The 23,309-nt window shown below is 39.8% G+C and overlaps 1 protein-coding gene across 1 annotated transcript in view; it reads left to right on the forward strand.

The window, feature by feature from the left end:
* Nucleotides 1–23,309, forward strand: part of SMARCA1 (SWI/SNF related, matrix associated, actin dependent regulator of chromatin, subfamily a, member 1) — a 44,096-nt gene that overhangs the window by 14,515 nt on the left and 6,272 nt on the right. Inside the window, exons 6-8 of the mRNA XM_060182641.1 lie at nt 3,474–3,606; nt 6,266–6,384; nt 6,496–6,708. Of these exons, the coding sequence (XP_060038624.1) occupies nt 3,474–3,606; nt 6,266–6,384; nt 6,496–6,708 (465 nt within the window). The remainder of the gene's footprint in view (nt 1–3,473; nt 3,607–6,265; nt 6,385–6,495; nt 6,709–23,309) is intronic.

Below are 23,309 nucleotides of genomic sequence, written 5' to 3' on the forward strand. Positions count from 1 at the left end.
AAACCATTGCAATCCTGGAGTATTATGATATCAACATTTATACTAGTATTTTAATTTTAATGTAGCATGTATTTATAAAATATGCAAGTGATATAATTTTAATTTTTGTCATTGGGGGTGTTTCACTCTGGACTGACTTTTTCAGCTGGAAAGAGGCAGAGATGGAGACACACAGAGAAATAGATAGCACAGCCCTGAAGCTTCTCCCAAAGCAGTAGGGGCTGGACTTGTACCTCGGTTGAGTGCATGACAAAGCAGGAGCTTTCTCAGTGGTCCTATAAAATATGGAATTTAAAACTACACAATATCTTGAAGTGGTAAATCAGTTCTTAGTACTTGTAGAGAAGTGCATTCTCTTTATGATAGAATGAGTTATTTCTTTTTTTTAAACTTTTTATTTGTAAAAAGGAAACTGACAAAACCATAGGATAAGAGGGGTACAACTCCACACAGTTCCCACCACCAGAACTCTGTATCCCATCCCTCCCCTGATAGTTTTCCTATTCTTTAACCCTCTGGGAGTAAGGACTCAAGGTCATTGTGGGATGCAGAAGGTGGAAGGTCTGGCTTCTCTAATTGCTTCCTCACTGAACATGGGCATTGACAGGTCGATCCATACTCCCAGCCTGTCTCTCTCTTTCCCTAGTAGGGTGGGGCTCTGGGGAAGTGGAGCTCCAGGACATATTGGTGGGGTTGTCTTTCCAGGGAAGTCTGGTTGGCATCATGCTAGCATCTGGAACCTGGTGGCTGAAACGAGATTTAACATACAAAGCCAAACAAATTATTGACCAATCATGGACCTAAGGGCTGGAATAGTGCAGATGAAGAGTTGGGGGGGGGGGTCCTCCATTTTGTAGATAGCTAGTAGGCATATTTTAGTTAAATTCCAAAGGACCTGTGGCTATACTAGTTGGTTTTTTTTTCATTTTTCTTTTTTTTCCTGAGCCTGAAATCTGATATGCCAGTGAATCCAAGTTATAGTCTGTGGAGATGATGTCATGGCTGGAAAAAGAACCAGAAAGCTGGATCAGGGAAGAGAGTAGCTCCCAAATATGGGAAAGGGGTATAAATATTGTTGACTGTAAACCCCATCGATTTGATGTGATCTGGGGCCTGTAATTGATTTAGGATCCTGTGTGACAACTTCTGCATCCCTTTAGATCTGAGCTCACATTCTGTGGTCATGAGTAGGAACATTCCAAGCTGCCCCAATATTGACCCATTTTTCTCAGGTGTAGCATAGAGTATGTTGTCCATCCTCCCTCTGAGGATGGAAAATTCTCTATTGTTGTTGATCCAAGTTGAGGGCAAGGCCCTATGGGGGCCCACAAAGGGTCTGTTTTGTTGTTCCTGATAGAGATGACCAGTAACAATGGAGAGAGGGATTTATTTGAGTTCTAGGCCCATTAAGTCTGTTTGGGAATCTCAGGACTCCCCGATTAGGTCCCTAGCTGATGGAATGACCTGATGGTGACTAAAGAGTCATTGTTAAAGTATGCCAGTCTCTTGCCCTTATTCAGCTTTTGCAGCCCTTGCTTTGCTAAGGTTAGCTTTGGAGTGAGTGAGAGAACTGTAATAGGAAGTAGGTGAGGAGGGTATCTAAGTCTAAGTAGAGACTATTTCATTATAAACTTGATACTGGTTCATTATAGACTATTGTGTATTTTTGCTTTCAGGTATATATTTTGCCCTAATTTATGGTTACATGTGAACATATGCTCTATCTTATGGGACCTGGTCTACATCTAGGTTTGGGGACTTTGTTAGGAAGTGAACCACCTGGAATGGAGTTAGAAAATACTTTGAAAGGAAAGGTCTCACCCAAGTAATGAGGCTGAAGGGTTGGCATCTGGACACAGTCTGAAGTAAAGCATGCTGAGATGGTACTCCTTGCATTGATTAGGTTGTAATCGGCGGATGCAATATCATTTGGTATGACTTGAGAGAAGCATGCAGGAAAGTGAGCCCCACCCCAGAGGTTCTAAGGCTGGGGGAAATATAGGCTCTATAGAGGAAGCGGCAGGTTCCTGCTGTGTTAGGGTTTAAGAAGGCAATAGATAGTTATTGCTATAGTCACATTGTTTGGCAATTGGGTTAACTTTGAAAAATCCCTTTGTTTAGGATTTGCTGTATCATACACACCATCACCATATTTGATGTCCTTTGACATTATTTGTATATAGCTTGTCACTGGTTGCTTCTGTTCTGCCTGGATTAAGCTTTTAAGAGAGTCAACATATCAAAGACTCCACCTATGTATTAAAAGGACTCAGTCTGTGCTTTAAAAAGTTTGAGACATTCAATCAGTTTTTCCCCTCTCATATTACTTAAATAGTGATTTATATGACTACAAATTAATAGGAGTGTACATAAACACCATTCCTACCACCAAAAGACTGTGGTCTCCCCCCCTTAAGGCTGAACATCCATCCTCACCCTCCACCTAGGATTTTTACTTTGGTGCCATACTACAAATTTAGTCAGATCCTGCTTTGAGTTTCCCTTTCTGTTCTTCTTTCTCAACCTCTATTTATGAGTGGGATCATCCCATACTCGTCTTTATCTTTCTGACTTAGCTCACTTAACATAATTCCTTCTCGCTCCATCCAAGATGGGTCAGAGAAGGTGGGTTCATTGTTCTTAATAGCTTCATAGTATTCCATTGTGTATATATACCACAGTTTTCTCAGCCACTCATCTGTTGTTGGGCACCTGGGTTGCTTCCAGGTTTTAGTTATTATGAATTGTGTTGCTATGAACATAGGTGTACACATATCATTTTAGTTGGGTGTTATGGAGTCTTTGGGGTATATCCCCAGGAGAGGGATTACTGGGTCATATGGAAGGCCCATGTCTAGCCTTCTGAGAGTTTTCCAGACTTCTCTCCATAGAGACTGGACCAATTTAGATTCCCACCAGCAGTGCAGAAAGGTTCCTCTGTCCCCCACAGCCTCTCCAGCATTTGTTGCTGCTGTCCTTTTTGATGTATGCCATTCTCACAGGAGTGAGGTGGTATCTCAATGTTGTCTTTATTTGAATTTCTCTGACTATCATGGACCTGGAGCAATTTTTCATATGTTTGTTAGCCTTTTCGATTTCCTCTGTATTGAATGTTTTGTTCATAAATAATAGAATGAGTTATTTCAATAATCATTACTTCAACTTTTGATTTGCTTATTAAACTGGGATTTTTTTTATTTAAGAAAGGATTAATTAACAAAACCATAGAGTAGGAGGGGTACAACTCCACACAATTCCCACCACCCAATCTCCATATCCCACCCCCTCCCCTGATAGCTTTCCCATTCTCTAAACTGGGATTTTATAAGGAGGTACATTTTAAGTCTTTTAAACTATTTGAAGGTTTTAATGTATCACTGTGTAGAAGTAGACAAAACAATAAAACAAAACAATAAATCGATCTGTTGATTTAGCTTGATTGATAGTGATTATTACTATTTTTTTGTTTCTAGGGATTCACCAACTGGACTAAGAGAGATTTCAATCAGTTTATTAAAGCTAATGAAAAGTATGGAAGAGATGACATTGATAATATAGCTCGAGAGGTGGAGGGTAAATCCCCTGAAGAAGTCATGGAGTATTCAGGTTTGTATTAACTTGAATCATGTTATTTCATTGTAACATCATCCATTTCTTTACTATCAATTTTTAAAAGTTTTATTTAGCTATTTTAATGACAGTTAGAGAAAAAGAGAGAACGAGAACATTGCTCAGCTCTGGTTTATGATGGTACTGGGGATCAAACCTGGAACCTCAGAGCCTCAGGCTTGAATGCCTTTTGCAGAACCATTTTATTATTTTCACATCCCTCTTTAATATCAATTTAACCATACTTTTGTTCACATATATTTATTCTGCTATGAATAAAATGTAGGTGAAATATATAAATATATTAATCTTTCTATGAAATGTTTATAGTATTTATCAGAACATACTATTATTGTCCCTAATATATAGCTTTTAGGGCCAAGGAAGTTCTATCAAAATAAAGGTGTCTATTGAATGAGCATAGACAAAATGTTTCTCCTTTTCTCACTCTTGGAATTTGGCCCTCTGCTGGGCATGCCAATCTGAATATGAGAATTCGGGTACAATCGATTGAATTAGTGTATTTCTTGGCTGTTCTGTTTTTGGAATAAGAGCATACATATAAGACCCTTTCAGATGACTAGACACCGTCAGGGTTTCAGTGTACTCCAGACAAGTCATGTGAATTCCATTAACTTCAGACAAGCTGGAATGAATATAAGAAGATAGCTTGAATAAATCTGTTCATTGGTCCTAGAATCATCTCTCTCTCTCTCTCTCTCTCTCTCTCTCTCTCCCTCCCTCTCTCTCTCTCTCTCTCTCCCTCCCTCTCTCTCTCTCTCTCTCTCTCTCTCTCTCTCTCCCTCCTCTCTCTCTCACCTCTCTTTGGTCTTGACCAAAGCTAGATTAGTTGCTGAGAAATGGAGTTAATGCTAATTCTCATGTGACACTGTATTCAGCCCTCTAAATTAGCCCTCTGAAAAGAAATCTGATATATGTACAGCAAGTTTTGTATATTTAGATTAATTTACAAATTTATAGAATTCTCAAATTTAGATGCCTGTTATATGTAAGTCTATTAGAAGGCATTGAAATATGGGTTGGATGAGTAAGAACATGAATAAATGAACACAGGTGCTTATAAAATCACAGTGTGCTAACTTCTCTTTCTTGATAGGCCCTAAAAATGAAAAGTGCAAGAATGTAGAGTATGTCGTTAAAGTATCTTTCACTAAAGTCATAAAATGTGACACTAATGTAGCTATATTATTTGACTCATTTATAAAGTTTGAGTGAATTGGTTTTTTCTTTTCTAGAGAAAGACTATTTCAAGTCAGTTTAAAGAACATACTGTAGGGCAATGGAAATTTTATAAGATGTTTGATATCTTCTGTACTGTGTTTGAATATTAAAGCATAACTTAAATCAGTATCTGTAGTTGATTTTGAAGTAGTAGTTGTTTGAGGTGGATAATGAGAAATTCCTTTTAGTTTTTTATGAAACAGACAGACCCCAGAGCACTGCTCTGACACTTTTGATGTTCACTTTGTTTACGTCTCTTTTGCCTTTACAAGGTGCTAGGATTTGAACCTAGGACTCTATGCATTCAAAGCATGCACTCTATTGATAAATCATCCTTCTGGCCCTCACAATCTTTCCTAAAAGGGAATTAAAAATTATATTACAGATTTACAATGTTGACAGGGGTTTGAATCCACACCACTCCCACCACCAGAGTTCTGAATCTTTACTCTTCCCACTGAAATCCAATACAGTTCCCCTAAGGTTGTAGACATGGGCCAACCATATTCTCTACAACTATCTGTTCACATTTATGCATAGTTGCCCCCTTTTTTCTGATTCTTCAATATTCTCTTCCCCTCTAAGCCACTCATAACATCATAGCTCCATATGTCCATATGTCCCTCTCCTTTTCCTTCTCTCTCTCTGAGTGCTGATGGAGCTGGAGTTCAGAGCTCTCTTACCTTCATCCTATAACTTCTCCCCCACTGGAAGTATGGATCAAGGTTGTTTATGGGGAGCAGAAGGTAGGAGTTCTGGCTTCTGTAGCTGTTTCTCTGCTGAGCATGGGTCGATCCATACCCCCAGCCTGTTTCTACCTTTCCCCAGTGGACCAGAGCTCTGGAGATGGGAGGGTCTGGGACATATTGGTGAGGTTGTCTTCCCAGAGAAGTCGGGTGGAGTCATGGTAGCATTTGTAACTTGGTGTCTGGAGGGTGGCATGACCTATGTTGAGACAAGATGGCTAATGAACAGGAACCAAAAAATAGGATTAGAGCAGAAGAGATTAGGGATTTTAGGGTAGAAGAAAGCTAGGAGAACCATTTTAGGCGAGTTCCTCGGGGGCATACAACTATAGTAGTTTAGCTTGAGTTAGGTAGCCTGCCTGAGGTTGGATAATATTGTCTGAGAGAATTGTGTCAGAGTAGAGAAAAGGGCTAGGAAGTTGGCTTAGGGCACTAAAAGGGAATTTTGATAACCTAAAACCTATCTGTTGATAATATACTTAAAAATAAAAAGTTAACTATATTTAATAATTTAACACATATTTATATATGCACTCACAGGTGAGCCTAAATTTGAGTTTTAACAGTATAAGTTCTCAGTATCATTTCTATTAATTCTTTATTGTGCAGTTCCTTGAATTCACTTGTTTAAGATGATGGTATTGTAAAGTAACAACTCTGTCTTTCAGCTGTATTTTGGGAACGTTGCAATGAATTACAGGATATTGAGAAAATTATGGCTCAGATTGAGCGTGGAGAAGCAAGAATTCAGCGAAGGATCAGTATCAAGAAAGCCCTAGATGCCAAAGTACATTATTCCATAATTGTCAATTTATTCGTAGATTGTTTGAACTAATAGGGTGATTACTCTTGTCTTATTATGGCACACTGAAAAACACTGTCTTGTTTAAATTCACAGATTGCAAGATATAAGGCTCCATTTCACCAGTTGCGTATTCAGTATGGGACAAGTAAAGGAAAGAACTATACTGAGGAAGAAGATAGATTCTTGATTTGTATGCTACACAAAATGGGCTTTGATAGAGAGAACGTGTATGAAGAATTAAGACAGTGTGTACGGAATGCTCCTCAGTTTAGATTTGACTGGTTCATCAAATCTAGAACAGCAATGGTATGTATTCCTTTTTTATTCTCCCTAACCATTTATTTTGAAAATTTTCAAGTATCTTATCTGCACTGAGATTCTCTATATGTTGCTATTTTGCCCATTGACTTACTTCCCTCACTCACCCATGCAGTATAAATATATATACTTACACCTATATAAACAGAGTCCATATTTTTGTATTTAGAAATACAGAAACATATCTATGTCCTATATTCAGAAATGCAAATCTGTGTTTTATATTTTTACATACACATACCTATATTTCTGGACCATTTGAAAGTAAATGCAGATGTCATGACCTCTAGGAAAAAGACATGTTCCTAAGTAACCATTTAGTACCATTAGCCTACCTAAAAATGTTGACATCAATTCTCTGGTGTCATCTGGGCTGTAGTTCATGTATAGAAAATTTCAGTTGTCCTCAAGTTATCTTTGCTGAAGTCTTTTAAGCTACAGTTTCAAAAATTTATTTATTTATTTATTTATTTATTTATTTATTTATTTTTCTTTATTTATTGGATATAAACAGCCAAAAATCGAGAGGGAACGGAGTGATAGAGAGGGGGAGAGACAGAGAGACATCTGCAACACTATTTCATCATTCGCAAAGCTTTCCTCCTGCAGGGAGGACCAGGGACTCAGCCAGGTGTGCCATCACCTGGCTCCTCAAACTACAATTTCATCTCACTGTTCATTGTTAGATTTAGGTTAAGTAGTTCTGGCAAGAATGAAACATTAGTGAATTGGCTGATATGATGACCACCAGAACACTCTAGTTTACCTACCTTTCCCCCTTGGTAATTAGGCAGGTAATACTTGGAACTGTGTGAATAATGTAGGATTTACTTTTAATGAGAAGCAATTGTTGCTTAAGTTGAGTCTTTACAAAGTTATTATGTGACCAAAATAATTAACTTGAAAAGATAGTTTAGCTTTATGCAATTAACTCTGTTACTTTCTAACGTGAATTGTATTCCTGTTCAATTCTAATGCTAGTTAGTGTCATTCATGATGATACTGAGATAAGTGCAAAGCATTTTTTAATGTTGATATTATCAGTCTTTTGTTATCCCAGGTAATTAAGATAAAGATAGATTTATATAGCCTAAAAATTAAAAGTACCTGAATGTAGAAATTCGATCAGTGAATATTTTTAAGTGGTTGCTATTCATCATAAATATTTTCTTGGTCAAAAGTTTATAAATATGTGAAGCATTGAAGTCCATGCCCTCTACCTCCACCCACCTGCACTGAGTGAAGCTTCTATGTTCTGGTGTCTTTTTCTATATCTGTCTCTGTCTTTCTATCTTAATAAGTCATCATGGAACAGTGGAGCCCTAGTGATGACAAAAGAAGATGTGAAACAATGCTTGACATTTTGTTTGACTCACTGTATTACTAGTTCAAGGTGAATAAAAAGAAAAGAAAGCCACATTGCTGTATTGAAGACACTAATTTTGGTATTTGTCAAGGTATTTCTTAAACTGTAACACAAAACTAGGGTGTCCTGGGGCTGAACTCTAGCTCACTGGGTAGGGCGAATGCCTTATCATGTTATGACCCAAGTTCAAGCCCTTGTACCACATGGGTACACCAGGGGAAACTTAGCTGCTGTAGTGTTTCTCCTTTTCTCCCTCTCTGTCTTTCTATTTGGAAAAAAACGGCCAGGAGTAGTGACATTGTATATGTACAAGGCCCAGTTCTGAAAAATTAAAAAAAAGGGGGGGTATTTGGTGAGTTACAAATACATAATACTAGGAGAGCTGCAGATACTTTATTTTAGCCAGGATGCACATGGAATGAGAGCATTTAGAATGACGGAACAGTTGGCTCTCAAAATGTGACATTTAACAGGGATAAGAGTCCAATGTTTTTTAATTGTAAAAAAAGAATATGAAGGGGTATATATCTTACTAAGATAAACTGGAAGCATTAAAAATTACTACAAAGGCAAGAAAGAGTCTGTCACATGAAGGATTGAGGTTGGATATAGAGAAATTTTTGATATGCTCCTTTATATAATTGAAATATATTGCTGTAGAATATGTTTTTCTGTTAGGCTTGAAAATGAGACTTTATTTTTCACTGGAGACACTGGAAGTGAGCTAGTTGCCCATTAATTAACTGATTAATTGTTTGACTTTTGGTTGTTGCTGGGGCTTAATTGCTTTGGGCTCACTTTTTTTTTTCCAGGAAGATAAGCATTTATTGAAGCAAAGCAAGGGGTGGGGGTAGATAGCATAATGGTTATGCAAAGTGACTCTTATGCCTGAGGCTCCAAAGTCTCAGGTTCTTTTTTTTTTTTTTTTTAGTTTTCTCTTCTTTTTTAATTTTTTTATTTTTTATTTATTTTATTTTATTTTTTTTATTTAAGAAAGGATTAGTGAACAAAAGCATAAGGTAGGAGGGGTACAACTCCACACAATTCCCACCACCCAATCCCCATAACCCACCCCCTCCCATGGTAGCTTTCCCATTCTCTATCCCTCTGGGAGCATGGACCCAGGGTCGTTGAGGGTTGCAGAAGGTAGAAGGTCTGGCTTCTGTAATTGCTTCCCCGCTGAACATGGGCGTTGACTGGTCGGTCCATACCCCCAGTCTGCCTCTCTCTTTCCCTAGTAGGGTGTGTCTCTGGGGAAGCTGAGCTCCAGGACATATTGGTGGGGTCTTCAATCCAGGGAAGTCTGGCCAGCATCCTGATGGCATCTGGAACCTGGTGCTTGAAAAGAGAGTTAACATATGAAGCCAAACAATTTGTTGAGCAATCATGGATCCCAAGCTTGGAATAGTGGAGAGGAAGTGTTAGGGAGGTACTCACTGCAAACTCTAGTGTAATCCTGCTTTCAGGTATATATTTTGCAGTAGTTTATGGATATGTGTGCACATAAGCTCTCTCTCACAGAAACTGGTGTATATCTAGGTTATGGGACTTTGTTAGAAAGTGAACTACCTGAGATGAAATTAGAGTGTACTATTAAAGGAAAGGTCTCACCCGAGTAATGAAGCTGAAGGGTTGTCATTCCACACGTGAAGTCTCTGGATACAGTCTGAGGTGAAGCATGTTGAGATGGCAATCGTTGCTTTGGTTAGGTTGTGATCGGCGGATGCAATATTATTTGGTTTGAATTGGGAGATGCATACGGGAAAGTGGGCCCTATCCAAGGGTGCCAGGACTGAGGGAAGTAGGGGCTCTATAGTGGAGATGTGAGGTTCCTGCTGTCTTAGGGTTCAAATAGATAAGCATTTATTGAAGCAAAGCAAGGGGTGGGGGTAGATAGCATAATGGTTATGCAAGGTGACTCTTATGCCTGAGGCTCCAAAGTCTCAGGTTCTTTAAACCCCCACACTCACTACCATAAGCTGGTGCTGAACAGTGCTCCAGTAAAAAGAAAAAAAGAAAGAAAAAGTTTGAAGCAAAGCAAGGATAGAAAAGAAAAAGATAAATGTATAGACACTTGCAAACCCTTCAGAGTAAAAAAGAGAAGTCTTCTGAGTTTCCCAGTCCTCCCACTTCTGTTGTCTGCTGGGGCATGCTGAGACAGACCCTGAGGGCATTAACTTTAGCCATTGCCTCCAGGTGCGCACATTTGTACTCATCTCCATTTTATGGCCATAACCAGGTGGAAGGGGAGATACAAGTGCAGGATGCAGACATCTTTGTCGGGAGTCCTCTTTTAGTGTGCCTGCAGTGTGCCTGCAGGGTATGTGGGTAGGGTTGCTTGCTAATGTCTTTCCAGCACACTCTAGGTGTTGGAAACACCTGGGTAAACAATTAAAAAATTCTATTAGTGATTTAATATTGATTTACAAGAGTGTAAGATAATGGGGTGTAATCCCATACAGTTCCCACCACGAGAGTTCTGTGCTTTGGGCTCACTTTTTTTCAGATGTAGATAGACAGACTAACTGAACAACCACAGCACTGAAGCTTCAGTCAGTGTGTTGGGGACTGGGCTCGAACCTGGCTTTCATACATGGCAAAGCAGGCACCTTGTCTTCCCAGGTGAAATATTTTTCCAGCCCTAGTTGGCCTTTTGAGGTGCCTTCTCAGAGGATCTATGACCTTATTTATCAGAGAACACTTTTCAAAAGCTGTCCGTTTAAATTTTTCAGCCATGTGTGGCTTTTGTTTGTAGCGGCCTAAATTAAAGAGTAGCATCAATAGTTTGTAAAAAGAGAAATGCTTATTTGCATTTGTCAATGAATCCCGTTTCATATAACATATATGCCTTTATCTGATGGGACATTTGTAGAAGATTGAATATTATTTCAGTGATATTTTACTGATGTTTGACTGATTCTTTTTAAAGGTTGAGGCTTTAATGGTATTTTCAGTTTCTATAATCATTAAGCTAAAACAGTAATAGGAGACAATCATAAGTGCAAGGGAAATCTTTATACTATTTGTAGTGTGAACGTAACTATAGAACATAACCTGATTTTCATTTTCCAAGAAAAACGCCAGTATACCACTAACAACCACTAGATGGCTCTGAACTCCCTTGTAAAGAATTTTTTGTCTCCATCTTCTTTGTGCAAAACATTTGCCTGTTTTCTTTACCAAGAGACTGGAATCTGTACGGCCTGCTTTCCTAAGAGCAGATACTGACTATATGGGTAATTTACAAAATAAGAATTTTATTTTATCTGTTAAGAATGAAGATACCTCTGTCTATAATTAATTACCGTCTGTAAGTTGGAATATGATTTCTAAAGTATCTCTAAAGACAAAATATTTTTATGTTTAAATTTTTAACTAATAGCTTTTATCTGATTTTTATTATCTTGTTTTAATTTCCTTCCCAGTTTATAATTTTTGCTTATGATTTTGGATATAGAAAATAGGCAATATGCTTTAAAATATGTATACATTTGCAGCATTTTTTATAACATTCCATGATAATATCAGTCATTTTGGAGTTAAAGAAATAGGTTATTAAATTTCCTAGATGATCTCATTCTCCTCTCACTGAAAACAGTCATTCTTGCATACTGATTCACATTTACAATCTAGGAAGAGAAACTTCCCCTTTGAAAGAAGTTGTGATTTCCAGAAATAAAATAATTTGTATTATTTAAAAAAAGTCCCAACTTAGAAATACAGACTGCAATATGGTTCATTATGTGCGGGTGCCAGTATGTTAACATCAAAATCTTACTATTAATTAAACTTAGAGCTTATTTGACCAAAGAATCTATCTTTAAAACGTAATCTTGCTTAATGATGACTCTACTTTCCCAGAGATACCAGTAAATAACTTGAAATTCTTAGTGTGAAAGTGGGAACCATCTTAGTTATATTTAATTCAGATGTCTCAAATTCTGAATTCATGGCCTTTGACTTAACTGCTTTTATAGTGCTTAAAGGCATGAACATCTACTTCTGAACATGCCTCAGTTTGGAAGCCTTCAGCTAGAGGTTGAAGATTTCTTTGAGACTTTTCTCCATTTAAAAAAAAATGCTGGGGGTGGGGCGGTGGCTCAGTGGGTTAATCGCATGTGGCGCAAAGTGCAGGGACCGGTGTAAGGATCCCGGTTCGAGCTCCCGGCTCCCCACCTGCAGGGGAGTCGCTTCACAGGCGGTGAAGCAGGTCTGCAGGTGTCTATCTTTCTCTCCCCTTCTCTGTCTTCCCCTCCTCTCTCCATTTCTCTCTGTCCTATCCAACAACGAATTGCGTCAACAAGGGCAATAATAATGACCACAACGAAGCTACAACAAGGGCAACAAAAGGGGGAAAAATGGCCTCCAGGAGCGGTGGATTCATGGTGCAGGCACCGAGCCCAGCAATAACCCTGGAGGAGGAAAAAAAAAATGCTGGCTATACAAAAGAGAAAATGAGTTTTAATTTCATTTCTCTGTGCTGAAAAGATTGTGATTTCTTTCTCTGAGGACTTATGTGGTTTTTAAGTAATCAGTCTCTATTGAACTACATAAACAAGTAGGAAGGATATGATCAGTTAAGTTATTTAAACTCAGAGAATGTGAACTGCCTTGTCATTTTCCTTCTAAGAAAAAAGTCTTATAATGAAGTATTGGTCTTAGGATACTCAAAAAGCTGTCAGAATTAAAAGAACCTTGACCATATGACCGTTCAAGAAAAAGATAGTACTCTTATATATAAACAACTTCCCTCTCAGAATAGCATATTTCTTTTTTTTGTTTGTTTTTGTTTGGTGAATCACTTTTTTATTTATGAAAAAGAAACATTGACAAAACCAAAGGATAAGAGGGGTACAACTCCACACAATTTCCACCACCAGAACTCCCTATCCCATCCCCTCCTCCAATAGCTTTCCTGTCCTTTAACCCTCTGGGGGTATGGACCCAAGGTCATTGTGGGATGCAGAAGTTAGAAGGTCTGGCTTCTGTAATTGCTTCCCCGCTGAACATGGACATTGACTGGTCGATCCACACTCCCAGCCTGCCTCTCTCTTTCCCCAGTAGGGTAGGGCTCTGGGGAAGTTGAGCTCCAGGACATATTGGTGGGGCTGTCTGTCCAGGGAAGTCTGGTCAGCATCATGCTGGCATCTGGAACCTGGTGGCTGAAAAGAGAGTTAACATACAAAGCCAAACAAACTGTCGACCAATCATGAACCCAAAGGCTGGAATAGTGCAGATGAAGAGTTGGGGGGTACTCTATTTTGTAGATAGCTAGTAGTTATATTTCAAAGGTGCTGTGGCTATACTAGTTTTTTTTTTCTTTTTTTTTTCCCCTGAGCCTGAAATATGATATGCAGGTAGATCCAAGTTATTGTCTGGGGAGATGATGTCATGGCTGGAAAAAGGACCAGAAAGCTGGATCAGGGAAGAGAGTAGCTCTCAAATATGGGAAAGGGATATAAATACTGTTGACTGTAAACCCCATCAGTTTGATTTGGTCTGGGGCCCATATTCAGCTAAGGAGTTTATGTGACCTCTGCATCCCTGTAGATTTGAGCTCACATTCTGTGGTCATGGGTAGGAACATTCCAAGCTGCCCCAATATTGACCCATCTTCCTCAGGTGTAGCATTAGAGTATGTTGTCCAGCCTCCCTTCGGAGGATGGAACATTCTCTGCCGTTGTTTATCCAAGTTGAGGGCAAGGTCCTATGGGGGTCCACAAAGGGGTCTATTTTGTTGTTCTTGATAGACATCTAGTACCTTCTGTATAATGTTTGCCAATCCATTTTCTAACCTTGGCTCATTAATTTCCTTGCCTTTGAAAGAATGGATGTCAGGGTACTATCCTTGTTTATTTAGTGACATACCAACATGACTGGGAACCCTGAGAAGAATCTGAGGGGTTCAGAAGATCTAGTGCATCCATCAGTTTTCTGGGAAGAGCTTGTGAACAGTACAGAACGTTTAATTAGTAATCCCTGAAACTATCTTTAGTTCTTAAGTACTTAGAGGAGAAAAAGCAGAACTGAACTTTTTGAACTAAAGAGCATTTCTTGATAATACCATCTATAGTGCTATCTACAGGGCTGCTTTGACTCTAATATTAATGAAAAAAATTGCTACTTTTTCATCCCTAGGAAACTGCTTTTCTTTCTGACCCTAGCGAACTCAAGACATTGTGTGCATGTTGCCTGTGGGCATATACAGTGGAATTAAATCAGAGTATTATTAACTCCAACTCCTATTACCTGCTTTTTGTAATAGTTCAAGTTCTCCATTAGCATCTCTAGAAGAGAGTCACACGAAATGGTACACAAAGTAGTCAGAGTTTCTGGGGCTGGGTGTGTGGTGGTACACCTGTTTGGTCACAGAGGTTGCAATGTACAAGGACCCAAACTCAAGCCCCCAGTATCCACATGCAGGGAAGAAGCTTCACAAGAGCTGAAGCAATGCTGCAGGTGTTTTCATTTCTATCTCCCTTCCATCTGTTTTTTCTGTCTCTTTTCAAGAAAAAAATCCATGTTCTTACTGTTTAAAATATTTATTTATTTATGAGAGAGAGAGTAGGAGAAAGAGGAGAACCAGAGCATTACTCTGGTACCTGTGCTACTGGGGATTGAACTCAGAAACACATACTTGAAAGTCCAGTGCTTTATCCACTGCCCCACCTCCCAGACCAAATTACTCTTTGGTTGCTTTTAAAAGGCAGCTTTATTATTTATAAAAGTATTCCTTTTTTTAGAATTTAAGAAAATGACATTGTGGGTGGGGTGATGGCAAACCTGGTAAAATGTACATGTTAGCATACTCAGTGATCCAGGTTCGGGCCCCACCTGCAGGGGAAAGCTTCTTAAGCAGCAAGGCAGTGCTACAAATGTCTCTCTGACTGTCTCTCTCCCCATCTTCCTCTCTCCCTGTCTCCATCTTTCCCTCTTTCCCTCTCTCCCTCTCCTCCAGGGTTATCACGGGGGCTCAGGCTCAGTACCTACACTACGAATCCACTGCTCCTGCGGCCATTTTTTTTTAACCTTTCTTTTTGCTTTTGATAGAACAGAGAGAAATTGAGGATGGAGGGGAAGACAGAGAGGGAGAGAGAAAGATAGACACCTGCAGAACTGCTTCATCGCTCGTGAAGTGACCCCCCTTCTGCAGGTGGGGAGCCAGGGCTTGAACCAGGAACCTTGCGTGGGTCCTTGCATTTCGTACTATGTGCGCTTAACCTGGTGCATCACTGCCTGTCCCCTTCCCCCTTCCTTCTCAATTTTTCTCTGTCTTATCAAATTAAAGTTAAAACATCTTTAAAAAAAGAAAATGACATTGCTCATTAGAATACTGGAGAAAACTATTTTCAGACAATAGCAATAACAACCTTTGGTTAGCATGTTTCCCTTTGTGTAGGTCTATCAGTGAGTGCATATGTTAACTAGATAATTTTCTAAATTATTTCTATAGTTGAGCAAGGGGTTTTCTTTATGGCTAATGAAAGTGGAATAAAACATTTCCTGCTTGGGACTGGAAGATTGCTCATTAGGTAGGGTGTTTTGCCATGTGCATAGCCCAGGTTCAAGTGATGGCCTATATGTGAGGTTTGGGAGGGGGAGCACGTCAATCTTGCAGTGTCTCTCCCTCTCTCAGTCTCTCTCTGCCTCTTCTCTAAGTGAAGAAACAGCTGTAGAGCAGTGAAATTGTGAATGTACAAGACCTTGGCATGAGTGAAAAAGGAGTTTCCAACTTATTATATAATCACAACACTTGTTCCTTATGTAGCACTGTCTAGGAAATTATGTAGAGAAGACCGTACCTGATTTTTTTTTTTAAAAAAAAAACAAAATATACGTTAGTATGCAATTATTTGAGAGCAGCTGATGCAGATGATTTAGAGCATTATATTCTTTTTGTTGTTGTTGTTCTGTGGAGCCAGGCTTTTGCACATGTGTCATTTATTCCATCTGGGTCACTTTATTTCACTCAGATAGAGAAACAGCAAGAAGGAGGGAGAAGTGGGGTGGGGGTGGGGGACACAGCAGTGGAGCTTTCTCCATTGCCATCACTCTGTTCATATTTCGCTGGACTCAAACCTGGGCCATGTTCATGTCAAGGCACAAGTCCTTTCTGGTGATCTAGCCCTCTTCGGACCTAGAACATAACATTAATTTTTTATTTTATTTTATTTATTTATTCCCTTTTGTTGCCCTTGTTGTTTTATTGTTGTAGTTATTATTGATGTCGTTGTTGTTGGATAGGACAGATAGAAATGGAGATAGGAGGGGAAGACAGAGAGGGGGAGAGAAAGACAGACATCTGCAGACCTGCTTCACTGCCTGTGAAGGGACCTGCCTGCAGGTGGGGAGCCGGGGGCTCGAACTGGGATCCTGACGCCGGTCCTTGAGCTTAGCACCACCTGCGCTTAACCCGCTGCGCTACAGCCCGACTCCCATAACATTAATTTTTAAACATGTTTATTTTGTTTAAAACAAACATGTTTAAAGAGTGAGAGGGAGAGATGAAGAGACACCAGCAGCACTGCTTCAAAACTGGTCAAGCTTCCCCCATGCAGGTGGGGACCAGGGGTTTGAATCTGGGTCCCTGCACATGGTAAAATATTCACTTAACTGGGGGTTGGGCGGTAGTGCAGCGGGTTAAGCACACATGGCACAAAGTGCAAGGACTGGCATAAGGATCCTGATTGGAGTCCCCAGATCCTCACCTGCAGGGGAGTCACCTCACAAGCAGTGAAGCAGGTCTGCAGGTGTCTATCTTTCTCTCTCCCTCTCTGTCTCCCCTCCTCTCTCAATTTCTCTCTGTCCTATCCAGCAACAATAATAATAATGACAACAACAAGGGCAAAAAAATGGGAAATAAATGGCCTCCAAGAGCAGTGGATTTGCGGTGCAGGCACCGAGCCCCAGAGATTACCCTGGGAGCACACACACACAAAAAAAGTCCACTTAACGAAGAGTGCCAACAACGCCTGGCCTCCCTAGCATTACATTCTTTTTTTTTTTTATTTTTTCCCTTTTGTTGCCCTTGTTGTTTTATTGTTGTAGTTATTACTGTTGTTGTTGTTGTTGTTGGATAGGACAGAGAGAAATGGAGAGAGGGAGGGGAAGACAGAGAGGAGGAGAGAAAGATAGACACCTGCAGACCTGCTTCACTGCCTGTGAAGGGACTTCCCTGCAGGTGGGGAGCCGGGGTTCGAACCGGGATCCTTTTGCCCGTCTTTGTGCCTTGAGCCACCTGCGCTTAGCCCACTGTACTACAGCCCGACTCCCCCTAGCATTACATTCTTAACTATGTGTGAAAATGTGAGTCAGTGCATTACTGGCAAAAGTGGTAAGCTAATAAAAATGAAAAATATACCTTAAAAATAGGCATTGTTAGCTTCTTTTAAATTATAGAATTACTCAAACCCAAATACATGTATACTCATAGGGATCAGTTGTTGCCTTGTGCCCCTTTCAGTCTAATTTTGATAAAATTTCTGGAAAGAGATATGGTCAGAGAAGCTAGTGCTTATATCCTGAGCATTAAATCAGAGCAATGGAATGGCTTCACAGAAAAGGTCCTTCTTGGAACAGAATCTTGAAAAACTAAGGGACAACATTTTGAATTGTGAGATTTGCATATGCATAGGTATAAACAAACACATGCCAGGGAACTGCAAGTACCTAGGTATGGTAGGCTGTGAGCAGAGAAGGATTAGAGAGGGGCTGGGTGGTGGCACACTTCCTTGAGCACACGTGTTACAATGCACAAAGACCTGGGTTCAAGTCTCTGGTCCCCACCTTCAGGGGGAAAGCTTCACAAATGGTGAAGCAGTGCTGCAGATCTCTCTCTCTCTCTCTCTCTCTCTCTCACTCTATGTCCCACTTCCTCTCAATTTCTGGTTGTCTCTTTCCAGTAAATAAAGTAAAAATTAAAAATAAATAAAAATATTTTTAAAATGTGAGAAGTACTAGCGAGAAAATACAGGCAAATTACAAATGGCCCTGTGCACTGGACTGATGGTTTTGGTCCCTCGTCTATGGGAAGTAGGGAGTTACTGAAATGTTTCAACTGGGCAGTGAAATGATCGGGTTTACGCTTTAGAGATACTGTTGTGTGTGAAGTGAGAAAATGTCGACTTCAACTACCCACCACTGGGATTGTTCTCAGATTTTCTCTTGTTTTACATCTGTACTCCACTGCCCCATCCTCTAACATATCACCTTCTGTCCCAGAAACCTGTTTTTACTACTGTTATCATAACCGTCCAGTGCAATTGGTTGTACCTAAAAGGAATTGTATGGCACTTAAAGTGAAGTAGGCATTCATTGAGTAAATGAGTTTGAAACGTTTGTTCTTCAGTCTCTCTCATAGGCTCTTCTGGTTAGATCAGATTGGCATCAAATATGAAGGAATGTGGGTTCAAGTTTTTCTTCTCTTTCTTTTTCTCTCTATCTACTCCCCCCCCAAAGGTAGGCTTTGTTGTGTTGTCATCCCTGTAGCTTTTATTTATTCAATAGTTTGAATAGACATTTGTAAATATGTGTTTTATTAGCAGTTAGAGAATGATTTAAAATTGAACTGTTCCAGCAATCTGAAATATAATAAATTCACTAACAGGATTTGTTTTAGCCATTTATATGATCTTATGAGGAGGTGACACAACATATAAATTATGATGTTTTAGCAGTAGTTGTTAATTAAAAGCATCACAACTTTGATAGTGTTGGAGAAACGTAGGAAATATACTCTAGAATATTTACTCCTATTTAACAGGCAATGTAGCTGGACCCTGAGCTCTTAGTATCAAATGCTACTGCTTTTGTTTAGTATGGAGCATGATAGAGGGCTTCGAAATGACAAAGAACTTGAGAATATACCACAAAATGTATAGTTGAAGGTATTGATTCTGGAGATTATTATTATTTTTTATATATAATTTTTATTTATAAAAAGGAAACACTGACAAAAACCATAGGATAAGAGGGGTACAACTCCACACAATTCGCATCACCAGAACTCGGTATCCCATTCCCTCCCCTGATAGCTTCCCTATTCTTTATCCCTCTGGGAGCATGGACCCAGGGACATTATAATTCTGAAGATTATTAAAGAGGTGAGTGTTGGGGGCTGGTTATAAAAGAGCAAAGGAGAGAAAAAACATTTTATTTTAGTAAGATCTGTAGAAAACAAAATCTGACTTTCCAGAATAGCCTACAAGTTTAGAGACACAAATATGGAATGTGGAGTACAGATTTCCTTTTTACTTTACTTTTTTTTTTTTTTGCCCTTGCTCATTCACCTGCTTTTGACATTCAACCATAAGAGTCACAGACCTTCTGTCATTCAGACTTAGGTAGGCTTAGTGCCTAGGATTTTAGTACATAGGAAACGTAATGTGGAGCCTTCTTTAATCTCTTTCAATAAGTCACTTCAAGTCTACTGATGCTTTCGGTGCCTTTTAAATTGATGCTTTGAAGCTGAGTATAGGGGCAAAAGATATTTGAACTTGGTGCCCAGCATGATTGATAGTCACCACATAGCAAGTGGCAGGACTGCACACTGCAAACATTTCAGCATTTATTAAATAAAGATACATATACATATACATATACATATACATATACATATACATATACATATACATATACATATACATATACATATATTGGTCTTCTAAAGCTGAAATGTGAGTGACGTTGCATTGAATGTAATTGTAAACCATTAAATAGATGTGGAAAATCATGGCAGCGTGTTTTGCTTAAAGCAAATATAATCTGTGTTATGAAATAGCGGTTGACGAACTAGGCTACCACTTGCTTGTGTATGCCCTGAATAATTTTTAACATTTTCACATAGTTGCAAGAAACTCAAACCTATTTTGTTGCATATGAAAATTGGATACAATTCAGAGTTTAGTATCTGTAAGTGGGGTTTTATTGGAACACGGCCACATTCTTTTTTAAAAAAACATTTATTGTGTAGAGACAGAGAAACTGCGAGTGAAACTGGATATGGGATGGAGGGAGAGAGGTAGAGAAAGAGGGAAGGAGACAGGGAGAGGAGGCGCTACAGCACCACTTCACTATTTGTGAACCTTTCCCCTTATAGGTGGAGAAAAGGGGCTTGAACCCAGGTCCTTGTGCATTGCAACATGCATACTCAACCAAGTGTGCCATTGCCTGGTCCCAACCACATCCATTCTTTCTGGATTGTCTCTGGCTGTTTCCATGCTCAGTGGCAGAACTGAGAAGTTGGACAGAGGCCATGATGTTTGCAAGGCCGAAAATACTTACTCATTACAGAAAAGCTATGCTGAGTCATGGTTTAAATGATGTATAAGAAAAGTGTCAAGAAAGAAAGACTATAACTGAGGGCAGATGTAAGTTTTATACAGTCCTTCAGGTGTTGGGGTGATGGAGGCATGGTAAGGTTCCTCATCATATATATTTTTATTTATTTATTATTGAATAGAGACAGGGAGAAATTGAGAAGAGAAGGGGAGATAGGGAAGAGTAACAGAGAGACATCTGCAGCCCTGCTTCACCACTTGTGAAGCTTTCCTGTGCAGGTGGGGACCAGGGGTTTGAACCTGGGTCCTTGCACACCGTAATGTGTGTGCTCAACCAGGTACACCACAGCCTGGCCCCATGTCTCATCATATTTGAAGTGTTGTCCTGAAGAAGTGGAAAGTCAACTTCTTTTGGACTACAGAAATTAGGGGCCAAGTGGTGGCTCACCTGGTAGGGTGCACGTGTTTTCATGCATGAGGACCCGGGATCAAGAATCAGGTTTCTACCTGCAGGGGGGAAGCTTCACAAGTGGTAGGGTAGTGCTGCAAGTGTCCTCTCTCTCTGTCTTGCTCTGTTACTCTTTATCAAAAAGAAGAAAAGTATGGTCACCAGAAACAGTGGAAATGTGTGGGCACCAAGCCTCAGCGATATTCCTAGTAGGGAAAAATAAAATTAAACCTATGACCAATTATTGGAAGCTGCGAGGTAGCAAGCTGTGTCTTTACATTAGGGATAATTTATTATTATTATTATTATTATTTATTTATAAAAAGGAAACACTGAAAAAGCCATAGGGTAAGAGGAGTACAACTCCACACAATTCCCACCACCAGAACTCCTTAGCCCATCCCCTCCTCCGATAGCTTTCCTAGTCTTTAACTCAATGGGAGTATGGACCCAAGGTCATTATGGGGTGTAGAAGGTGAAAGGTCAGGCTTCTGTAATTGCTTCCCCGCTGAACATGGGCACTGGCAGGTCAATCCATATTCCCAGCCTGTCTCTCTCTTTCCCTAGTGGGGCGGGATTCTGGGGAATTGGAGCTGAGGACACATTGGTGGGGTCGTCTTTCCAGGGAAGTCTGGTTGGCATCATACTAGCATTTGTAACCTGGTGTCTGAAAAGAGAGTCAACATACAAAGCCAAACAAGTTGTTGACTAATCATGAACCTGAAGGCTGGAGTAGTGCAGATGAAGAGTTGGAGGTGGGGGTTCTCCGTTCTGTAGATAGCTAGTAGGCATATTTTCGTTATATTCCATAGGGGCAGTGGCTATACTAGTTTTTTTTTCCCTGAGCCTGAAATCTGATATGCAGGTGGATTCAAGTTATTGTCTGGGAAGATGATGTCATGGCTGGAAAAAGGACCAGAAAGCTGCATCAGGGAAGAGAGTAGCTCTCAAATATGGGAAAGGTGTATAAATATTGTTGACTGTAAACCCCATTGATTTGATCTTATCTGGGGCCCATATTCAGCTTAGGAGCCTATGGGATCATTTTTTAACATGTCCAAAACTAGAATAGACAGCCTTGGAAGGTAATGAGTACTCCAACATTGAAATACTTCAGGCAGGTTGGACAACTAATTAGCAAGACCTTAGTAGAAGGGATTCAGCATCAACCTGAATGATTTTTAAAGATGCTTTCTAATCATGAGAGGTTATGATTCTGTGAATGTCCACTGTTAAAAACCTGTATCAAGGAAAGATTTCTGAGGACAAAATACACCCTTAATTATGCCACTCTTCCCGTTCAGAAATTGTCAAGGAGATCCTCTTGTCATTTGAATTAGGTAAAACTCCTTTGTTCTTTGCTCTTAGTCCTAGGTTCTTTGCACATTAATCCAAACTTGGCCTTATCCATCATTCTTACCCTTGATTGTATTTCCCAAGCTGGTTTCAACCAATTTTCAATGTAATTTCCCTGGTATCACTTAGAGATAGGGTGGGTTTGGAGTGGAAGGGGTGGGGGGGAGAAAAAGAGAGGAAGAAAGGGAGAGGGAGAGGGAAGGGGGAGAAGGAGAGAGAGAGGGAGAGGGAGAGGGAGAGGGAGAGGGAGAGGGAGAGAGAGAGAGAGAGAGAGAGAGAGAGAGAGAGAGAGAGAGAGAGAGATGAGACGGAGACCCCGTAGCACTGTAGCTTTCTTCATTGTGGTGGAGGCCAGACTTGTACCTGGGTTGTGCACATGGCAAAGCAGCATACTACAGAAGTGAACTATTGTGCTAGCCTTTTACCAGATTGTGCCCTAGGATATGCAGATAAATGATATGTAATAAAAGGGTTCTGGGTTCAGATTAATTTGGGGGAAATGCTGATACTGACACTTGAATCTGTATTAGAATGTGAAAAGCTCTTAGACATTCTGCCACGAAGAAATTTATTTACCCTTTTTAAAAGCCCATTATTTCCCACACATGCATGAACACAATCTTTTTTTTTTTCTTTCTTTCATCACAGCTGTTAACAGTGCTGAACGGTTTTCAATTTGTCACGTTCCTGATCCTTCTATTGTGTGTGCATCTTCCGTTTTCCTTCCTCCTGTGTTGCATTTTTCTCTCTCCACCTTCATTCCTAAATCCAGCATGGGGGAACAATGAGAGAAAGGGATAATTAGACTACAGAATTGTAGAAACAGTTAGAGGCCCTATGAGCCGTTTCCTGGACCTGAAGGCAAATAGGGATATAAAGAATGATAATCTAGAATATGTATGTGAAGGAGGGTGGGGAATGACATAAAATGAAAATGTTATTGATATGAAAATCTCTCACAGTCACTTAGTTACTCAAAGAGTGAACCACTTTGTTACTGGTAGCCTGGCTTTTCTCCCTGTAGTTTCTGTTTTTAGCAGGTGTTCTCTTTAATTGCACCATCTGTTTAATCAAGCAATCTTTAAACCTGTGACTAAAAAGATAGGATGGAGGGGTGCTGGAGAGATAGTTTAACAATTAG

The sequence above is a fragment of the Erinaceus europaeus genome, chromosome X, assembly GCF_950295315.1.
Source record: "Erinaceus europaeus chromosome X, mEriEur2.1, whole genome shotgun sequence".
In the NCBI taxonomy this organism is placed as follows: domain Eukaryota; kingdom Metazoa; phylum Chordata; class Mammalia; order Eulipotyphla; family Erinaceidae; genus Erinaceus; species Erinaceus europaeus.